The sequence below is a fragment of the Lissotriton helveticus genome, chromosome 8 (genome assembly GCF_964261635.1).
Source record: "Lissotriton helveticus chromosome 8, aLisHel1.1, whole genome shotgun sequence".
Lineage (NCBI taxonomy): Eukaryota > Metazoa > Chordata > Amphibia > Caudata > Salamandridae > Lissotriton > Lissotriton helveticus.
The window spans coordinates 143325383-143349025 of NC_136069.1; the positions used below are offsets into that span (position 1 = coordinate 143325383).

The 23643-nt window shown below is 37.6% G+C and overlaps 1 protein-coding gene across 20 annotated transcripts in view; it reads left to right on the top strand.

Moving 5' to 3' along the window:
- ZBTB20 (zinc finger and BTB domain containing 20) overlaps nucleotides 1-23435 on the top strand; it is a 2277743-nt gene extending 2254308 nt beyond the window's left edge. For all 20 annotated transcript variants that reach the window (XM_078656729.1, XM_078656731.1, XM_078656734.1 and 17 more), the window contains one exon: nucleotides 917-23435. In XM_078656729.1, coding sequence (XP_078512855.1) covers nucleotides 917-1341 — 425 coding nt within the window. In that variant the 3' untranslated portion in view covers nucleotides 1342-23435. The remainder of the gene's footprint in view (nucleotides 1-916) is intronic.
- Nucleotides 23436-23643: the final 208 nt, after the last annotated feature.

Sequence of the window (23643 nt, forward strand, 5' to 3'; positions counted from 1 at the left end):
CTGCTTCTGTCTTTAACTGAACCAGATCTCCCAATTTTACTCCACAAATTGTTCAGACAAGGCTGCATGGATTCAAAGGTGTATACAATTGTAAATCCTTCCTCATTGTATGCAATTCCGAAATCACGAAAGAAATGGAAAGAAAAATGACAGACATATTCCCAACATTTGTTTAATGGCGATAGGAACAGTTGGATTGAGATAATGACAAGGTACCGGTTCTTGTATGTTGGGGGAATTGACTGAATAGATGGGCTTTGAGATGTTCCTTAAGGTAATGATGGGAAGAAGTTTTCTTAGTTTATGTGGTAGTGAGTTAAATTGGTGTTGGTGGCTTCTTTTCAGAGCGATAGAGATATGTGAACCTCCAATAAATGTGCATTTTGGCTCTTCAGTCTGCTCTTGAGCCTCCAGACTTGTGGAGTTATTTGACGATGTAAGGTGGATTGTCATTCTGGATGGTTTAGTGAACTAGGCAGCAAGTTTCGAATTGTATTTGTGCTTCAGTGGGTAGCTATTGGAGGTTACTAAGCACAGGGGGAGGTGATCCTATTTAATTGATGCATTTGTTGAGTAGGGAGCTCAGTTGTGTATTGCTTTTAGAGGGACAATGGAGGTTGTGAGTAGTTCTGCCACACTAGCTTTTAGTTTACCAGTGATTAACCGTTCTCTTTCAGTTCATTTTTAAATGTAGTAATAACAAAGTGCCTTAAATGCCTTTCAATTAATGTAATGTTTCTATGATATAATCTGTATCCCTGAATAATTGTCCTGCTGTTCGTTTGAGTTGTATGTTATACCATGGTAACAACTCTCTCTATGGCCACAATTATGCATTTGTACATGTCAGTGTTATGAGTTGAAATTAATACTTGTTTTTTTATTTACTTTCTTTCCCTCCCCATCTGACCTAAAGGTGAGAAGCCGCACCAGTGCAGCATCTGTTGGCGCTCCTTTTCTCTGAAGGATTACCTAATCAAACATATGGTGACACACACAGGAGTGAGGGCCTACCAGTGCAACATCTGCAATAAACGCTTTACCCAAAAGAGCTCCCTCAATGTGCACATGCGCCTCCACCGGGGCGAGAAGTCCTATGAGTGCTACATCTGCAAGAAAAAGTTCTCCCACAAGACCTTGTTGGAAAGGCACGTCGCCCTACATAGCTCCACCAATGGCACAGCCAGCAGTGAGGGAGCAGGTGTCCTCGCCATCCCTACAAGTGGAGCAGTGGCAGCCTGCATTGAGGGGACAACTTATGTCTGCTCTGTCTGTCCGGCTAAATTTGACCAAATCGAGCTTTTCAATGACCACATGAGAATGCATGTGTCAGACGGATAAGTAGTTCCCATTATAGTAACAACAGCAAGGGGGTAGGACTAGTGAAGGGTTGGAAAAATCCAACCACCTTTCTTGTGAACAAATGACAGGGTGGTAAAGGAGGAGGAGGCGATCAAGGGGGCAAAAGTGGGTTGGGGTGGGAGAAAAAGCTATGGCACTAGAATTTATGAAATTTGTATTGTTTAATTTTCAAACAAATTCCGTTTTGTACTACATGAAGAACTGTATTGCCTGCTGGTACATTACATTTCTGGAGAACGTGGGACATACATCTTCGTATATATATTTTTCCCAGTTCCCTATGGATGGTGGCCTTAAGGCTTGGTAACGCTTTAATGGATCCACTGGCTGGACCTTAAGCTACTGGCCTCTAAACACAAACGTTCTTAAAAAAAAAGAAAATGACCATTTAAAAAAATCACTTGTGTACAGCACTACTCAAAAAATATGATGTGTTAAAAAGGCCTGCTGTCACCAAGTACACCACTTGCAGTGTTTTTCAAATGGACATTTTTCACAGTTCTGGCTGCTTGGACTGCGCTGATCAATTGAAGGCAGGACTGTGAAATATTGCTTCTTGTTTAACAAAGAGCATTGGCCATCGATTGCTGCATTCACATCACACGTCTGTCGTTACAGCAAGATGTATAAGATGTTGAGGGAAGAGAGGTACGGCTGACATGAAGGAGTATGGGGAAGGAGAATCCAGCATCGCCCACTTCTGCGATTCTACTGCCCCATCCCAGTCTTCCCCGTTCCTCGCTCATGTCCCCTCCTAATGTTTTTTTCCCTTCCTTCTTCGGAATGAGGCATAGAAAATACAGCATAAAGAATTTCAAATCAAAGAGACATCATCAGCGACGAAAATAGTTTTCGAAAAGAGACATCTCCAGCTCAAGCTCATGGCCTTGGAGCTGTTGAGAAGGACATTGTGAACAAGGAGCTTTCTGTACACACACCAGATCAAGATTTTCGGTCATACCTGCGGTCTTTAAGGTACAAGATCAAGAGCATTGTTTTGGTCAACAGTCTTGTTGGAGCAAAATGCAAAAACGAAAGAGATGTATCAGGGTTTTCATGCTTGTCTGCGTGAAACATAGCAGCACGTTTGATTTTGAGGAGAGGGAGGAATTTTTATTTGACAACAGAATACGGCAGTGAAAAAACACAGCTAAGCACAACGAAGTGCTTAAACCAATTGTATCTGAATTTATCACGGGGCAAACAGTGGCATTCACAAATTGAACAGGGAGATTGCAGTCTTTCTTTTCTTTTTGAACTCTTTTGAAAGTATTTATGAAAAAAAAAGATAAAACTAGAACGTGAGGCTTTTTTGTCTACACTGCCGCTAACAACTGCAGTTTGTTGAAATACTTTTTTTTTCTTTTGAGTCGAGGAAGAAGAAACTTGTCCCGCTTCCTAGGAAAGAGAAAGAAGTGCATTAAGTGCTCACCTTGGAGCGAAAGGACGGTTCTCCTTTGCCTTTCCCTTTAAATGTGCTTTTTTGCCTTGAGAAGGCAGTACGTACAGTTTAGCACTACACGATGTAAAAACTTTTACGACTCTCATGTACTTGTCATAGCCCCTTTGTAATGTCTCTCTCGTTGTTATCTTTCTTCTTTCTTGTCACGCTGAGGTTTTCACCCTTCTTCTTTGAAAGGTAGATTAGACAGACTTTACAATAGATTTATTGTCACTTTGATTTTGCACTTGTATGCACCGCTGAGCTCTGGAAACGAAAGTCATAAGTGTAGTTCTCTCTGTTCATCACAGGGGTTGAGACTAAATATCTAGCCCCCTTGGAACAACATGGAGAATGCCAAATTGGGACGGCCTTTAGCTGTTATTAACATGCTATTTTAATATGCGTTCATGGAGCTCTCCCCCTGCCTCGCTTTCCCCCTAGATAGGCTGCGCATCAGTCCAAAAGCAGTAGCTTTTGTGCAACACAGGAATATGTCATGACAAAGAGTGCTTAAATAGAGAATCGCCCACAACAAATGCTTTATAAACCAAGCTAGGACTTCCGGTGTTTTGTTATCTTTGAAGTCATTGTAAACAGTTCTTGTATAAACGAGGTTTCGGGATAGCTTAACGGTAGATATCATGGTAAGGAATATGCTTAGAGTCAGGATTAGGATGGTTTTAATGCTTAGGTTTAGATGAGTGTTTTGTGGGTATGGAATAAGGATAGGCAAAGGGGCAAGGACCACGTTATTGAGAGAGTTAGGAAAAAACAAAACAAGTAACAACTAGTTGGTAAAGGGCAAGGGCCAGTGGTAGGGAAAAGAATGGGGTTAAGGTTAATCTAAGGGTGGGTATCGGGGGAAAACAGAAGGGTTTACAATAAGAGAAAGGGATTGAATAAAATAAATAAAACAGCATATTCCTTGAAGAGGTTGTCTTTGTAGGGTAGTTACATGTTAATTTACAAAAAAAGTTACAATAGGTTTCTGGTGATAGATGCTCTGTTATAGTACTTCATTGATATATCCCATGGCATTTTTGTGACCTAGTTTCAAGTGACACATGCAGGCACAAGATGTCTTTGATGGTGGGACGTTGAGGAAAACTGCAGCATGGTGGGAGGTTGTGGTCTACTATCAATACCGGAAGAAATTCATCTGTAATTTTCTGCATTCTCTATGTTCATACGATTTCCTTTTATGCAGTGTATACATTCTTCATTATCCCAGACATTGCCTGATTTCCTATAAAGAAAAATACCATTTATTCCACTTCATACCATAGAAACCTTAAAAGTATTAAAACAATTCTAAGATTGCAGACGTCCCTAACAACACCACAGCAAGATACAATGGACCTCTTACTATTAATTGTATTAAAATGTTATTATAGAATTAAAAGATAATGTCCACAACCCTTCCCACAATAGACAGAAGCACATATTTACCATGTGACTGGACAGCCCGGTATTCACATAACATATTTTAGGTGTGTTTGTAGAAATTGCTCAACAAAGTAATCTAAATGTCTGGTTCTTCATGAAAGCTCAAAACATATTGCACATTAAGTGCAAGACTGTTGTGTCTTGAACTGGCCACTTCTTGTTAGTAAAGAAAGAGCCTGCTACATGCAGGGTCTTTTTCATAGTTTCATTACTGGCACATTGGTTTATTATTTTTGGAGGGGGTTTGTTTTAGCAATACACTTAGATTTATGTTTCCACCGACCCAAATCATTCAACCAAACCACCCGCCCCACCCAGTTGAAAAATAGCCTAATTTCTTTGGGTTCTGGGAGAAGTAAAATCACTTAAAAACCCTGGCAAACAAGGCCTCCTAAAAGTAACCACCAACAGCAAGGGAGAACTCCTTGTACTCTGCCCAAATACTCTCAGATAGTGTGTACACATGGTTGATGTTAATGGCATACTTTGCTTGGCGGTGGACACAGATCACCCCCAACCCAGTCCACTCCTGAGCCCGATGTCACACAGGAAACTTACTGTTCCAGTGTATGGTACATCGGGTTCAGGGAGTTAATTATGACTTTCAAACTTGGTCACTGGGGCCTGTATTCATCGAGCATTTTAAAGGGCTTTCGCCTCCTCTGCCCACACTGGCATTTAAACCAATTTGTCCTGAGGGCACCAGGCAATGTTCAACTTGAAACACTTTTTTCTAAAAGAAGTGAATAAAAAGTCCAATAACCATTGGGGTGCATAGGGCCAATGGTTTGAGGTTAAGACATGAGAGAAGATATTGTTTAAGTTAAGTGGGCAGGTGTATTCGTAATAGATACCAAGATTTCTTATTGTTGTTCTTTTCTAACCACGTGATCCATATCGACATATGAAATTTTTTAGTCATGACACATATACTCGTCTGATATTTGGAACTAAATGTTGTGCGTTGATTGGAAGCCAAGTTCTGAAATACACTGGGCAAAAATTATTAAATTATTTGCTATTTGCCCATTTACATTGTGAGCATGAATGAATGCCACGCAACCTCTTCACTTAATGTATAATCCACCAAAAAGAGAATGGTAGCTGCATTTCTTTTACAAACTTTTTTTCCCAACAAACATGATTAACTATTTCATAAGTGAGTTAGAGACACTTACAGATTTCCCCCAAAAAAGGAAAGTTAGGCTAGGCCAATTTACAGTAGCAAAATTTCGAACAACAATTAGTTATGATGTCACCAAGGTAGTGCATACTATGTGTTGTTGATACTGTAGTGTATGTATCTCCCAATAAACAAAGTTGTATAGCCACCATAAACAGTGTGACTTGTGAAACAAACACAAACCCCTTCTTCCTTTAAGTACAATATGGACATTTTTATATTTAGAAGTGCCTCCTTTCAGGAAAACATCACCTAGAAATGATGTCCAAATGGATCTTTGGGAGCAATATTCCTTTCTTGAAGCTTAACTTTAAAGTGAAGATTGTTATCCGTACCCATTCCGAATTCCCACACCAGCTGTTTGCATCTCAGTTCTGAAATGAAGTCTCTTGTTTAGGATGTTTAAGGTGAAGGGAGTGTATGGACTGGGCTGCTTTACTCTTCCATAACTAATCTCTCTCCCTTTACAAGTCATCTTGTACTCCAAAGAGGAAGTTTCATTTGGGATGCCAGCTCTACCTAAAAAAACGAAGTCTCCTTTTAGGTGTAAATCAAATTAGATTTACCATAAAATGTTCGCCTAGGTCTAATCCAACGCAAGCACTTAGGTTATATACATTTGTTTATTAAAATAATGGGAAGCACCATAAGCAAAATCCAGTTGGTAGCCATTTTGTGAATTGTGTGACTTGAGAAATAACTGGATTTTTGGTTCTTTGAGAAGGTCAACACATAAAAACAAAAGCAGATAGAGTAAGAAAATCTTTCTAAATTAATTATGCTTCAGGGTATTCCATTCCTCATTTCCGATAATGCTTTGCATTTTAACATTGTCACAATTGTCCCATAATCATTAGCCCGGAATAAGATTGAGTCTTTGGCAGGAACAGTGCCAAGAATTTCAAAGCTCCAGGCAAAATAACATTGCGAGTGTTTTTTGTCAATGATATAAAAGCCATTTTCCTGACCTTTACCTGTCATTAGGTACAACCACATATTTTCTTTTCTGGATGGCCCCATCCTTGGTCTTTGTCATATCAAGTAAGGTACTATCAGAAGAACTGTATTTTCATATATTTTATATCAGAAGACCCACTTAACTGTTGCATCTTTTGAGATTGTGCAACAAATTCATTTGCTACAATGGGCATTTCAGATTTCCAGTTTTGCTGTACTTCCCTTCAGTAGAACCCCAGTAAACAGGAAGGTATATATTGTAGAGATGCATGTCGGCCTATATTTCACTGGTTTAGCTCAGTTACCTACTAGTACTAGCATTCTTATAGATATTCTTATCTAGAGGTTAACCTACTCTTTTGGGTTTTTAAAATGTTCTCATGTGGAAGGGAGTGATATCAGCCACTATCCCATAACAATGACTAATGTTCTTGCTTTTGAAAGGACCATATTTCTTCCAGTTCTCTGATCATCTTAGAATAGATATCACATCGCTAAATAATCACAGATACCACTTGTTAATTATTTTAATAGCCATAAGTAACACAGGTAAATGTAATTAAAGATTAAACATGGGGATGTTTATAGAGAGTCCTAGCCTATCCAAGAGATACTTTAGATGCTGACCAAAGATTTAATTATGTATATCATAGCTGTGTCATTACCCTTGTTATTTGTATGAGTATTTTCATTTGTTATTGGTGCAGCACATTATTAATCCAGAAAGTCCACCTATAATATTTTCCACCTATAATATTTTATCCAGTGGAACATACTGCTGTTTATTGTGGTGGTTTTGCAAATGTTGGTGGTGTCAGAAATCCGCCTTATCAGGAATAAGAGTAGTGAAATCTTTAAAAATGCTTGGTTTAAAAATATTACTTTAAAACTGTGCGATCTATATAATAATTGAATTGTGGGTGAATGGATCTAAAGTTTGTGGCAAAAAGCACAGCCATCCACAACAATTTAGGTGTATTGGGAAATGTATCTGCTTCCAGTATTTCCAGAAAACTTAAGATACCTGTAGCAAGCGATAAGCATTGATTGCTCACTTGCTTGTTTGAGAATCCTGTATATTAGTGCCCATGTATCTGTAGCTAAATGGAAATCAAGAACTTCACAAGCTGATCTTTAATAAGAAAGTACACACTTACTAGAGGTATAGCTCAGCATTTAGTCATTTTGGTTATTAATAATCTCATAATAAAATTGTATTTGAAGTGATGTCATCTGAACACAGATATTTGAATTTCAAAATGCTTTGCACAGACAAGTAACCTAGTTTCTATTCAAAGGTCGGGGCTTCTGAAGTCTTCCAGTTTGTAAGCTTAATGATCTTCTCCATGTCTGGCCTCATTACACAAAGAACCAGTTGTTGAACCATTGTTGAAGGTCATGGCACACAGTTTCATGCTGATAGAACAGACAAGATATGCCTTCGATGATGCCATAAGCATTTGTTAACTTACATTAGTTTAATTAGATAGGCAGACAGACCCCAAGGGGTATGTTTTATATGAGAGTGTTGAATGAAGCCTACAAAGACCCTTTCTAATTGTGTTGAATGCTGTAAACACTAAAGGTAGTCATTTAATCTTTAGCCCGGTATACCTTATTTTAGGGAATGAATTTCTCTTTAAACTCTTAGGTTACTGATCAGTTAAGTTTTTACAAAATAAAAAAATGACATTTTTTGTAGGACAGCGGATATTTCCTTCTTCAACCTTTTTTTATAAGCAACAAACTAAAGGTATTAATTTTCGGGGTTTCTTCTGTCCTGAAGATGTAATGTAAATGTATTTTCTCTTCGTCTCGCCACGCTCATTATCTTGTAAACTATTGTTCGAAGACGAAGTCGCCTTGCTTGAACCCAGTCTTGATTTGAGACTCAATGTTGCATGGGTTTTTGCAACTTGTGTTGCTTTTTCTTAGATTAAAGACAACGTGGCCTTTTGTATTAACTTTGGGCGTAACTTACAACACCACAATAAGTCAACTTGAGTGTCCCCCACTAAACATCAAAGCCGGAACTGATCCTGTGATGAGGCAAATATGAAGCAAAAAAAACACATGCTAATAAGCATGTAAAACACTGCCAAAAATTGCTATCAATTGTTGAAAAACTACAATAGCGTGAGACAAAAGAAATAGACATGTAATGTATGATAAATTCATGGTGCTCCTAATCTCTTATGGATATTTGGCATAAATGCCTACGGTGGAAAACGTTTTCTTTCTTAAGAAATCTGTATGGCCTGTTCCTAACTTTTATCTTTTCTCAACTCTTGATAATGCATGTTGAGTGACACTTTACTAGCTTTCCAGCAATTTACTTTAGATGTAGGTGAAATAATCCTTCACTGGTGCTGATTTGTTCTTAAAATGGCCCTTGAATGAGATATTGTGTGGGTTTATTGTGGCGAGTAATATTGATAAAGACGATCCATTGTCTTCCCGTTTATTACATGATGGCGTGATTCCCTTTAACAACCTAATGTGTAAATTAAAAATACTGTAGCATTGTTGCATAATTGGAGGGAGGGTTTCCTGAAAGGTAGTTCTCAAAATGTGATACACCAGAATGCCATTATGAGTGCCTGTATGGCAGATGTCTTTGAAGTAAGGGACAAGAGACACTGTGGAATACTAGTAACTAACAAGTCTTGTATTTTATTTTTGAAAGAGGATTTGCCTGGACTCCACCGTCCCTTCCCTAAATGTCTGTGTGAAAAGAGCTTGTTGTCGGTTCCCAGAAAGGCTGTTTAGGCCTTTGTGAAAGAAGCAATTGCACTATCAATATTAATGCACACTTAAACATACTGTTAGAGAGAGCCCATCCAGTTAAAAGGAAAAAAAGAGCAATTCTCTATACAGTTTTACAATACTCGTGATCATCAATACTAAAGATTCATGGATGCCCTTTTAATTTGTGACACTTATTGATGGCCCTTGTCATTGCTTTGTTATTCCAGATGTACTTTTTCTATGGATCCCACTAATCCCATTGTGGACCAAAAACCATGTTGTTTGTTTTGATTGCTAAATCCCTATAAATAAATGTATGAAATGCAAATTTGAGTGCATGGTTAATAAACCTCTCTAGTCAGCTTATGTTTGCTCCATCTTTAAAACTGCAGACCCTCTTGAGTCTCATGTTTTCTATCACCACTGCACTACTAAATGTTTGCTGTGTGTGTTTCATAGCTTCTCAACAACTGGTATTAGTTCAAGAATTCCAATTCCTTCTGTAAGATTTACCTGCATTACTTAAGGGCCTACACACCTTTGTTTCCCCAGGCCCAAAGCAAGGCTATATTTACTGCTGAGGTGAATGTTACCTTCTGTGGAACTTGGTTTGTGCGAGCCCTACTTCTATAAACATGTGTCTGCACAGTAGTTGTGCTCAATGACAAACGCTGTGCATAAAACCACTAAGATCCCTATGTGATCAATACAACACAGTGAGATTACTATCCCAGTCTGTGATTTAAATTTTTAAATATAGATCCGTTTGTGTTTTGGACCTTAATGGGAAAGAGATAATAGAGTCCCTGCTGAAGATATTTTATTTGTGAAATATTGCGTAGTTTACTTGATTTCCTTTGTTGGTTAGTAGGTATGTGGAATCTATTTGACACTCTGTATACCTAGCAAACGTCGAGCAATATAAAGCTGCTTCCAAAGTATAGAGGACTGGCCCACAAAAACGCTGGAACATCATTTATTTGTAGGTATAACTAGAGCTGGGTGCCCCCAGAAAACACATTGAAAATACTTGTAAAAGTGTTTGTGTTGCAAGAAAACACTGAGATGACTGCCCCTTGGATATTATGTCATGTCACCTGTATCCTTCCATGAGCGTTGTGGTTTTCGTTATAGGGCATTTTTTCCTTTTTTTCTTAAATTATTTTTGCACTAACATTGACTGCACTGCATTGCACTACTGAAAATAGAATGCTATAGGTTGAAATACAGGAAAGAAAAAAACAGCAAGATGTGGGGACTGTGGCTGGTATTCTTCCCTCTTTGAAAAAGCAGATTGCACTCCACCGTCCCTTCCCTCCTTTTTCAAAGCGAGAAAATGATTATTTTCTACTGGAAAGCTAATCAGTAAAGCTATGATATAACTCTTCCATGATTTTTTTGCATTCTCTGTCCATTTTAGGTAGGGAAATAAAACATAGCTTGTCTATAAGATGGTACCTCCAAATATGTAGGCTCTGGAGGACTGAGAAGATCATCCCCTCTGCCTTAGATAATCATTCTAAATTCATTGGGAAGTACTGCAAATCACATTTTTAATTTTGCTAATAAAGAGTCTGTTCGAAGTATGAACAAATCCCTTTCTCTGAGGTTCTTCAGAATCATGGCTTATTTGTGGCAGCTGAAGCTAAAGGGTCGGTAAAAGTGACAGATGTTCATAGCCAAAGAAATGGGGAACTAAGAGCTACTAGATGTGTTACTTTTATGTAAGTTTAGCACAGCGCTGTTAGCCATATAATCAATATTGATAGAGATTGTATTTCATGGCTGGTAATTTAGAACAGACTTAAGCTCTGCCTTTGAGACACTTATCCAACTGACATTCGTAGGCCGATGCTCGCGATTGCTTGTATATCAGGACTTTTGGCACCGTACGTTAAGTAGTTTCTCATCAGTGTTTGTATGGACGTACGTTGGGGTGCTAGGAGCTTTCGCAATTCTGTGGTGGTCTAAATGTGACTACAGATGGTTGTAGCAGACTATCAGTCTGCGTAAAGGCCTATGCTGAGCAAGACGGTTTGAACTCACTTTAAAACTACACTTCTTTATTTCATTTGTGGCATTGAAATACTTTCATGAAAGATATCCCTAGGTGAGTCATACGTTTGTACAGGGGTGGAAATGTACTAATTGCCACTGTGTGTAGCGAAATATAGATATTATTGGGCATTCCTACAAGCCTTTTATTTTATATTGGACGTTGACTATACCAGCTTGTACGATGGAGAAAAAGTAATAGTTTATTTTCTGCCTTTACTTACATCCTTAAACTACTCCCTCTATTTGCTTAAATGCCCCATCAACAGATATTTCATCCAAAACATGTGGGCAGGTACAGAAATGCACTTATGATAGTATGAGAAAATAATCTTTGCACTATTTAAACATAGGTACCACAAACTGGAGAAATACAATAAAAATTCAAAAAGAGCATAAGCGTTCCATAAAAGAACCCACAACTAAAGTTGATCTACTCCAAAGATTGCACAGTATTAGCATATTGATGTGGAAATGTGTACTGTTCAGCCTGTTGTTCTTGTCTGTGTATCTTGGCTGCAGTTACATTTATGTACCTTACTTAAGTCTCTTTTAAGCTGGTCCGTTGTTATTGTACATTGTATCTTAAAACACCTCTGTCAACAGGCAATTTTTGATGTTATGTCTAATTACATTTTTTATGACCTTTGCCACAAGTCATGTAACAGGCAGGATTACAATGGCATTGGTTTCATTGATTCAGATTGAGAATGTTTAGCAGTGGTGTGACATCTCAACTGAAAAAACAGGGTTGTGGGAACTGCCTCTAATTTCTCCAACAGTGCCACATAAAAAACGTGAAGAGCTGAGCAGATACTCCTTATGGTAACAGACTGTCATGTCAGTGAAAAGAAAGCGCTACAATGTACCTGTGTCAGGTATTTTACTTGGCTGGGGCATGAATCTCTTTTGGATTGGTATGGATAGTTAAGGATTCTCCCTCTTCCTCTCATGTCCAGTGACATAACACATGTGCATATGGGAATTTGATGTGGGTTAGAGAATTATTCCTGGACGTAGTTAAGTGGTTAATATTTTCCACAATCTTATGACCAGCTTACAAAAGTTTGGGGAAATGAATTTCTGTTCCAACGCAACTGAAGAAACACAGTGCTCAATCCAGTGCCTCCTTTCTGTAACACCCACCTTTTCACATTGTAGTGCCCAACGTCGCTTAGTTTTTGATCCCCAGACCTTAGTCACTGTAGAAGGCTGGTTTGGACAAATGTGCGAGCCTGAGTTGGCTTACTGTTCATTTGTATAGACGAGACAAGCGCTCTCCCAAATAAATTTGGTGTTTATAAAAGTTAATATAACTTTGTCTTTTTACTAATACTTCCTTTCATTTGATTTTTTTTCCTGTTTAATTTGAGAATAACATAGCCTCTGTTATTAGTGAGACGCACAGGATAATACTGTCATTGCAGAGTCCCTCAAGTTTGTATTCATAACTTTGTTATTCATAAAATATCATTCTACTGTAGACCAAAAAAACAGAAAGAGACGCTGTTGTCAGCACATGTAAAGTTGTAGGTCTCAAAAGTGATACATTAAAAAAAGGTGAAAGAAAAGGCTTCCTATTCTGAAATTTCACGCACTTCTTTACTGATTGCTCGTCATCGAGTGAGAATGCGGTTTCAGTACTCTTTGTTTAGCACTTGTCCTCTGCTCTCTTTGTTTTGCACCTTTTGTGTCACTGTTGCAGCTACTGCTCCTTTTACTTTGCAATGTGTGGTGTGTATCCGCATGTACTATCATGTGCCTCTAGAATCTACGGGAGTGGTTGATTTGTTGTTATTTTAATTGTACTACCTTTTGGTTGAAAGGCCAATGCACTAAGGAATGTAATTTGACATCTTCCGCTGTTTATGAAAAAAATAATTTAGGTAAAACTAGCTATATAAATTCTGCTTGTGTTATATACCCCACGTTTTCTCTCAATGACAAACATGGAAATTAAAGTTATGGAACAGAAACACCGTGTGTAATAAGTAAAAGCTCTATCTTCATAAATTACACTTCATTAGACACCAGCCAAAACGGGAATAATTAGTCAAAATAGTCTGCTTTCAGCGAGTCCAGTTAAAAAAAGTTGAGATGAATGATCTAGAAAGAGTTAGTTATAGAAACTTTTCTACACTATTTTGTACATCAGGTGGTTTTGTTTTCAGATACATCAGTTAGCAATCTGGCCCTCGATTACTATTTATCATATTAAGTTTTGTTAAAGCGTGTTTTTTTATGACCCTATTTATTTTTTAGATAGCTTTAACACACATTTCTTTTACGAATATGCATGATCAGAGTGAGCAGAATACTTAGAATCATCTGCTCAGGCATGGGTGTCACTTTTTATGGACCTCGATTGCCTAGATCCCATTTGAGTCTGCTCAACCTTTAAGCTCTTTCACCATCCCATCTCTCCTTGATTTTGTATAGTCACAATTGCCAAGATATTTTATTTGAACTAATTTCAAGCATTCCCAAAACTATAAGTATACTGATGAAAACAGTTCTGAAAACAAATAACCAGCTATGTGATGACGAATAACAAACAATACCCTTCAGGTTGCACAGCCCTGCTTGGCAAGGGTAAAGCTGTAATGTCATACTTCATCTCTTGTGTTTGCAGACTAAGGACCTGATTAAGATCTCGGTGGACAAGTTACTTCATCACAACGGTGACGGGTATCTGTCTGCCAAAATATAAATCCCATTATATACTATGGGATGTATATTTCGACGGATGGGATGTTCGTTACCGTTGTGATAAAGTACCTTTCCGCAGAGATCTAAATCAGGCCCAAACTCTGTTAAAAGGCATCATTTGCTGATTACCAGCAGGTGCTTACTGGCTTGATGTGTGATAGCTGTGTCATACTGGATGGTGGTCAGTGACTTGAGTTGAAACATGTTTAGAAATGAGGTATGTGAAGGGCAAAGTAGCTCATTACTCTAGCAGAGGGCACAAAGTAGTAGCTGAAAAAAATATTGAATATCCCCAGCAGCCAGACTCTCATACAAGTATTACTGCATACATCTGAATAGCCTACGTGCCGTGCCTTAGTCAGTAGATATATTTGAAGCATGTCAAGGCCCCACCTACAATGTCTCTGAGACACTACAATATTCATTTAACTAATTTGCTGGGAAATAACATTATATATTCCAAGCTTCACAGAATGCTACTGTTTTAATAGACTGGCTTTTGTGTTAGAACAGTGTTCCACAACAAAAAAACAGATTCAGCCTAATTAACATTAAAAGACAACATATAAAACCTATATGATGCTGTCCAATACATTTTGGAGACTGATATTAACCCAGAGTAACAGCAATTGGTTCATTTAGAGGTGTTGATCTATGTCTGGGTTTTAAGGAAAATAAAACCTCTTTATTTGCTAATTTACCTTTTTAGGGCTTTACCACTACTGGCTAGATGAGTCTTTCCCAATAGTAGTGAATCCAGTTTATGCTTGAGTCAGATAAGACATATTTGGGCATTCATACAGCCAATAACTTTGGAAAGCATATAGAGGTTTGTATTATAAATAAAAGGCTTTCAAAACATTTCATTCTGTTAAAACAGGATGCAATGTCACGTAGGTGTAAATGACTCGTTAAAGTATCTACTTTCTAGCTTTCAACTTTTATATGTCCATCCCTTCCTCCCACAGCTGTGTCCCTAAATTGAGCCCTCCAAACAAACAACTACTGAGATTCGCCTATGGGGTTGTCAACACTTCTAAGTAATTAAACAACTTTTATAAAGCCATTCTTAAATATAAACAAAAACAACTTAAGCCCTTTCTGGGAGAAGTGCTCCAAATGCTCAGTGCTATTTTAATATCCTTCACAACAAGGCTGCACTATGTTGCTTTTGTGTCTGTGGCTGCCAGTAAATTTTCCATTGACAATTAAAATATTATAATTCACTTCTAAATCTCGTTATGAGGCAGACACAATATTTCCTTATTACGACTATTGGATATACATGCAGGGCTTTTTAAGTATGGGTACTAATTTCTTCCACATCAGTTCAAATCTCTCCTGGCAACCAAAGGTGGTCTTAAAGTTAATTTAATTTGTACCTGAAGTTGTGAAATAGACCTAAGCAAGGAGGTTGACTCTTTTATGTAGAAGCTCATATTCTACAAAATAAATTGTGTCTTTGCTAGTATTAAGTTAACCTTCTTTTCTTGCACCTGCCCTTAATGCACACTCACAAACCAACATGCAAGTTTGTATCAATAAACAGTTAAGCTTTTTTAGAAACTCAGCTTACTGACCTATTTCAAGCCCATTATTGTTTACTGATAAGCACATCTCATCCAACCATGAGTCAGTAATACTTTTTCCCAGCCTTTTAAATATACTACTGAGATGCTGTACTTTACAGTATGTATTGATCATTGTGATGACCTGAAACTCAGACCACGTTACCCTTACCCGTAAGTGTATGGATGCAGGTATGATGTTGCATCTCGTTTGCCATGTGAAAAAATAAAAATTATTAACATTAAAAAATTCCTGATATTTTTATGATTTTTCCACTTTGGGATGCAAGATTTATTAATTTCATAGGATAGAACAAGGCTATTTAGTGCTTATTTTTCAACATTGGATAACAAAGGTCTGCAGGCCGGCGTGTGTATTGTCAAACTTCTATGTTCTTTTTCTAATCAATGCAATCTTATCTTAAAATAAGGCTAAAAACATGACAGTGTAAATCCATCACAAGGTACTTTTTCCCACTGCCCCATTTATAGTCTAGTAACATGTTTTATTACCGAATTAAGACTTCTAGGTTAAGGCCTACCATTTCTGATACAAACACAAGACCTGTACTACAATCCTCAGTTTATCCGCAAAACCATATTGTGAGCGCCGTAGTAAATGATGTCACCTTTCTGTGCATCATTTCTCATATCTGTCTAAATTGGGAGCACTTAGACCACCAATTTAACAAGTGATATGTACATTTTCCAGAAGAGTTCCGTATTATAACCCTAAAATGACAGTTTCACAGTGACAAATCAAAGCATTTATGAAGATGCCTACATGAGTTTTCCTGAACTAAGATTATTTTATTTCATAAACAGTGGATGTATATACGTTTGATATCGCTATTCCTCTCACACCCGATCATTTGTTTGGCATCTTCCTATTTTATGCAACAGCGACCCTTATTTCATTAAAAAAAAGAAACAGTAATAAGTTGACAAGTGTGCCCTTGATTGAAAGCAAAATGTTTAGAAAAGGAAAAAAATACAGATTGTTTCCATGTTTTTGTGAAGTATCTTTGGAAAGGAAGATAGATATTTTTGTTGTGTAATAATTTCTATTTTTGAATGCATTTTATTGGTATAAGACTGTTTTCTGGTGAAGGCATTATTAAAAAAAAAAAAAAAAATCGCCAAAAAAGTTTTAAGAAAATCGACAAAAAACCCTAAAAGTTTGCCCTTAAGCAAATGCTGCAATTTTGAGGTTAAAATCTGATTTGTCATGTAAGTGAAAAGTTGGGCTAGTTTTTTTTTGTGTAATTGTTACAAGATGAAGTTCGTATCCACACTGCTGTTTATTTTGTTCCAGAAAAGTAGTAAGGAGACTGTTTTGTGTTTTATCCTTTCATGAAATGTTTGTATTATTATTTATGAGATGTCAGAAACACTGGACTGTGAGTTTGTGTCGTTGTACTTTGCAATCCTGTGTCTGTATGAAAATGAAAGGTGTACCCTTGTTCTCTACACATCCACCTCTCCTTTTTGGTTTCAGAATTTTGGAATGTAATTCCAATGGACAATCCGGCTCAAACCATTGATAATATTTATCATGCCATACTTCGCTTGATCCAAATCTTTGAAAGTGATTTTAAATATTAACGTGAAGCATCTTATTTTCAAAACCACCAAACATTTGTTAAAAATCCATATAGTAAGTGGATTAACTGTCTTCCTCTATGCTTAAGAAAATTTACATCATGTATTCCAAAGCTCATTTGAGCCTCATTGAGGTAACGACTATGGTGGCTGAACTGGCTACAGCTTGGATCTGGTTTAGTTCCTAATGTGCTATTACTCTTTTACTCTTTAATATTTTATTAATACTTTTTAATTTTTTAAGTGACACTTATAGCATCTCTCAGCATTGGCAACAAATATGTCTGACTTATGTCCCCATTTTGTTTCCTGTTTTTACGCAAAATGCCATGCTTTGCAATAGAAAAGATAACAGTAATAAGAATAGAAATTAACATTTATACTGGGCACATAAACAAAGTTTTTGTTGGTGCTCAGTTATTGGTTTTTATTATTAAACTCAGTGGACATTATCCTTAGAAGGTCATGAACTGAATTTTAAATGTTAACATGAACAAGATTCTCTTTAAGCTTTAAAATGTGTATCCTTATACTTTAGACTTTTTCCTTTAACTTTTGATGTGGACTATGCTCCGCTAAATGAGGTATCACTATAAAAAAGGACTTTGGGATCCAAGAACAAGAGGCTGAAATCTAATGCACACATATACAACCCATATTGTTAATTTATTGAAATACTGTGCTGTACTATTGTCTATCATATAATTGGTGTCTGGCTACATTTAACTGCCTGGCTTTGTTTTGCAGCTAAAGGGAAATAATTTGATTACACCGTTTTACCAAGAAGTCAGATAGATCTTATAAGTAAGGCAGAAAATGTCAGCTGTAATACAGCTGACCACTTGAGTTTGCGGAGTTCTCCTCAATGAAACCAGCTTGAATATGTGCAAAATTCACTTTGTTTACAGTATACTGAGCCATTTATTTTTTCGGCCTGTGATGATAAATCAGTGATCCACGACAAGTTATTTAATTCCAAGGAGCATAGCCAGATTTTTGCATAGTGCTTCACCTAACCTCAAATGTAAGTGTGTTTGTGAACCAGATAAGAGCGCTGGGGTTTCGTTGTGGAACTCTCTTGGAAAGAAAACAGCACAATATCACAAAAGTTCATGTCTGAAGTCTGGCAATTTTGATTTACTAAACAAGATGTGAGAGACAAGGGAACACCATAAAAATGTTTTCAAACAAACTTGTAATCAGTTGGAGAGAACAAACTGGGAGCCATGGACCAGCACAAATCCCTTCCACTGTTATGAAACTGTGGTGCAGCCACATGTAGAGGAGAATTGTCAAGACAAATTCTTAATTGTTAATCTTCCTCCATTCCACTAGCTCAATAATGCAATTTCACTAGCTCAATAATACAATTCTACATTTTCTGCTATGGCCTTTTAGGTGTGTCTTTATTGTAGTGTTTGCCAACAAAACACTATTCAGCCCACCCTACATGTTTGAAGAAAATTGAAAAATATTTTTGTACCTACTTGTTCATCGTGGATCAATAACAATGATGTGCCTTCTAAAAATCCATTAGGTGTTCTCTTGACATTCCTGTTCCAGCCACATAGTTTATGTAGGGCATCTCTCACTAAAATGTTGCACAAAATGGGGAAGGATGTATTATATAGAGATAAAATATTTCAAGAGGTCAGTACAATCTGATTGATTTATCACCAGTCACATGAAATCTGACTGTATTGTTTTTTTTTCATCTGTGCATTCATATGAAAGGCCGAATTCATATATATCTCCTTGGAAACTTCAGAAATATGCTCACGTAGGTCTATATGCCTTTGTTTTCTTAGATTTCCAGAATTTTCAGGAGTTAATAAAGATTCTCAGGAATACTCCTCTACATATCCAGTTACGCATTTTGTGTACATTTTCGCATGTGAAAATATGATAGCAAAATGGATTTTGAATTGCAGGTTTTTCCTCCTAAACGAAACCCCTTACTTAAACGTAAGTCCCATTGATTTTTCTTGTTTCATTTCTCCATATCATCCTGCAAACGAATAAGTCTGAAACCATTTTCAGGGTAGAAAACTGCCTGAAAATATTTGCCAGTATTCACAAACTTGCGAGTTTGGTTGTGTTCGCCAATATTTGTAGGTGGACTCTGACGTGAATGCTCACAAATCCCACCCTTTGAAAATATTTTGTCACACAGAAATTCTACCAAAGTAGCAGAATGTCTGAGAGTAAAACTCATTTATCATGGCAACATCCCACAATGCCTGATTATGTGATCAGAAATCAGATTTGCCTTTGTAAATGCACACTAAAATTTCACCTAGGTGAATCGAACCACGTGAGTACAGTATATTCATGTGCGTCTGGCAAACTGAAGTAAAATTGATTTCCTCTCCTATTACAAAAATAGAAGGTAAGGTACCTCATGGTATATTAGATGGAGGCTTACCAGCTTGGTATTGCATTTTATGCAGGGTCTCATGATTAACAACAGTGTCTTTTTAATTTAACAAAAAAATCTGAAGACATTGTGTGTTCAAGGATGCTCACTCACCCTAGGAGTTTCAAGGTGAACTGCTAGTTTGCAAAACAGCTACAGATCTTCAGTGCAATTGGATCTGCACATGTAGTGTTTCCCACCACAAAAGACAGCCCACAGGAGTCCTCCCTACTATGTAAGTAGTTTAGCTCTTTCAGCAATGTGCAAGTGTATGCTCGTTCCCCATCTCAGAAGTAAACATGAATGGAAGGATGGCATTTAAAAAGAGGTTTATTTTTTAATATAGCTTTTCCCAAACCTGAAGTTTTTGAAACAGTTTTCTGCATATTGTTAATTAGGTGCTCCATCAACTTTTCTGAAAATCTTACCTTCTTAGTCCTATGCCAGGAGCTCATGGCTCTATAAAGTATCATTCCAAAAGACTGGTATGTCTTATAAGCTAACGTTTGTGCCTTTTTTCTTCAACTAAAGAAATGATAACTGTCACCCAGCATGATGTGCACAACTGGTGAGAAAATCAGAAAATAGCACGATCAACCTCTAGCTTGCTAATTAGCATCCTGGGGAATACAAATTAACAGCTTAAGTTTAGGTCACCTACAACACAAAATGATAGTGTCTTCATGTGACCTCCCACATCCTGCCCACTACATTTCCGAAATCTGTTACTTATTCTCACCATTCTTTCAGTGTTTTTACCCCAGATATTATTGACAATTAGTCAGCTTTTCTGGTGAGAAGTTTAGAACTGCTCAGTCAGTGCATGTTCTGATTGGAGAGAGCAGAGCTGTAATGGTTATGCTAATTTGTGTTCACTGAGACTACCAGTTGATCGGTCTTGTGTTACAAAGCCTGCCCATACCATTACAATATATGTTAGAAACGTAGGTATTCTGTTGCAATGATTGGTTAGAAATGCAGCCAATATTGTTTCATTTGCTGCACAGCTCCCTGACCACAATATTGATATTGTTGGAATGAAGTGTGTGACACTCATTGTTGAAGCAGTATCTTAGTAGATTTGCACAGCCAAGAAGTCATTACCTTCACACTTTCACCCACCTGAGAAGGCCTAAAGCAAAAGAGCAACCCATGTGACACTTTATTTCTGCTATTATTGCACTTTAAAAGGAATATTCCAGATTGCTGGAACCCTGAGTCCACAGGCATGGAGAAGAGAATTCTTGTACCAGTGAGCTCCCAGTTTGTTTCAACTCCAATTTGAACTACACGTCCAAATAATATGTAAATTTAATGCACAGAAAAGTTGTCATACTTGTTTCAGTCAGAAGCAGCAGAGGGAAAAGGTTTGGGTCTTGAAACAGATCACAGAAAAGAATGACAAACAATAGCAAAATTGACCATCCACTTGTAGTGATCGCAGCCATCTCTGTTCCAATTTTTGTGGTTGCGGTGGGCAAAAATATTTAAAAAAGAAACATAAGAAAATATAAAGGTGGGGGGCAAAATAGATACAGACGAGGGATCTCGACCAGCTGTTTCATCCTTCAATTACATGAAATTTTTTGCATATCTACTGCAAAATAATTTGAAAGTAAACTGTTTAGGTCCACCACCTCAAACAACAAAACCAATAAAACACTTAAACATTGACAAGAAAAACGATACATACAGTTCTTATCCATGTAAGTGGTTGAAATAACAAAAAAACTATTGGCCTGCTCCTTGCTCACGTACAAATCCACTATGTTTTTGGGAGTGTGTGATATAAAAAAGGAAACTCAATACAATAAAGAAAACCTTTTGAAGCACCTTACTGTGACGCCTCTTTCCAAGTGAGCGGCACCTTTTTTCTCCTTTAAGCACCTTATTGACGTGGTATTCTGCTATTGTCCTGTTAACTCTGAGCAGAGTGGATGTCTTTTTATATCTGTGTGTTTGTTGTGTGTGTGCTTTGTGTATCTTTCAGAGGCACATTTTTATATCCATCATTGCATCTTTGTACGTATGAGCTCATGTGTCAAATGGGCTAGTGTATCCGGATATGCGTAGTGCTGTTTCTATTCCCTGGTGCTTATATTTGTATGCTTGCAGAGTGTGGCATTATTGACCTCTCTCTACACTGCCTTTAGTCCTGGGAGGAAGAAGTCCCCACTTGTGCAGCAGCAAATCAAGTGAATGGCAAACTACAAAACACAACAAAAAAAGGTCCACAGCAACCCAATAATGTTTGGATATCAGTACATGCAGGGTGACCAGTTCATATTTGCTAGCATTAAAATCCTTACGAAACATTTTGTTTTGTGGAGGTGACATTCTTTAAGGAGTTAAAAGTTCTTCTCTAGCAAAGGAATGACTCTAACCAAGCAACAATGATTTTGCTATAAAAAAAAAACCGTTTACATTTTTTGTCATTGAAGGGTAAACTGCCATGTGGAGAAGGAGCTTCATTCAGCAGTGCTCACCACGTGCAGTCTTTGTTTTACTGCTGCTATTCACTCAAGTAGTGCTTTATAGCTGGTGTTAATATCCTTCTAATAACTAAGGGGTCTATTAGGATGGCGGTCAGAGTGATCACTCCATGGTAGCGGGAAAACACCGCCCGCTACGACCGCCCAATTAGTATGCTCAGCAGTCGAAATCCGACTGTGGCAGTCGGATCGCAGCATTTAACATTGCGGCGGTTGCTGCTGTGAGCAGCACTGCCGCGATGTCCAAAAAAGCATGTCCTGCATATCCCTGCACTGCGTGCCAGGCACTGCAGAGTGCCTGCCACCTGGTACAGGGACATGTAGCATGGTACCCCCCCCAGTGCACCCACACCCCCCAAACACATTGGGGGCCTGCAATGGGCCCCCGGGGACGCTCTCTGCATGCCTTTCCATGGCAGTTCCACCGCCGTGGAAAGGCTGGCTACGTCCGGCATCATTATCATGCTGGCAGAGCCTGGCGCTACACCGGCCCCATTTTAGCGGTACAGCTTCGTCCGCCAGGAAAGCGTGCAGACTGCTACCGGCGTAAATTCAGGTGTGTTAATCCGAAATCCTCCAACTAAGAAATAAATGTCATGATTCAGGTGTGCTAAATCTTGTTTTTGCCTTAAACGGACTCTCTCACCAATACTTCTCATGCAGATGATGGCTAGTCTTGTGCCACACTACATTAGACTCCTTATGTTGATAGTATATTGGACTGGGAGCCCTGCAGGTATATGTACAATTTCTGTATATTTGTGCGTGAGCTTGTGTGTCTTGGTGTGTGAACAACCTTGGTTAGACACACGTGTACACATACTACCATTGTGCTGAGCCGGCCAATAGCTTTTAGAGTAAATGATGCGTTCCTATACAGAAAATAGCAAATATATAGTTTTTATGTTATTCTCATCAGTTATATCATTTATATGAAAAACAAGCAGACAAGAAACATTGTTCAAAGAATAAAAGTGTGCATATGCCTTTTCTATCAAGTGCTTTAAAATATAGAATAATTACACACATATCCTGCCAGTTTTTCTTACAGTGACAGTATCCTTACCTGCCATTTAATATTAGCCTTGTATTTTTCTCACGTATATTACCTGTGACTTGTATTTGTTATTTAAACAGGAAAAAAATTAAAAAAATATGAAAATAACTGTAGCGCTTCATTATTATATTATATTATTGTGACATTTTTGGAATACTGTGAAGGTTTATCTCTTGCATATACTTTATACAGAAGTATTACGCCTTAAAATACGAAAAAAACTTTTACAAGATTTCTGTTTTGTGTGGAAGAGTAATTGATGTTGCTAAAGAATGATGGTTTTTTTAATGTTACCAGCACTTTTTTTGTAAGTTTCACTTTCTGAGGTATTGTACCAAGTTCACACTGTTTGTGAAGTTTGAATATGAAGGAATAATAAAAAAAAATTAAATAAAATAGTTTGTGGGATTGTCTTTCCTAAATTTGGCACGGGGTCAGAATAATGAAAAAATCTGGTTTGTTTCATATATGAAGCTGATGGTCCAGACTGTGGATTCCTGTTCCTTTCCTCACTGCAATATGGATACATGTAGGTAAGAAAGACAAAGAATAAAGTATTGTACTGAGAAAGACATTGTGATGAACTAATTGGTGTCAGATAAAT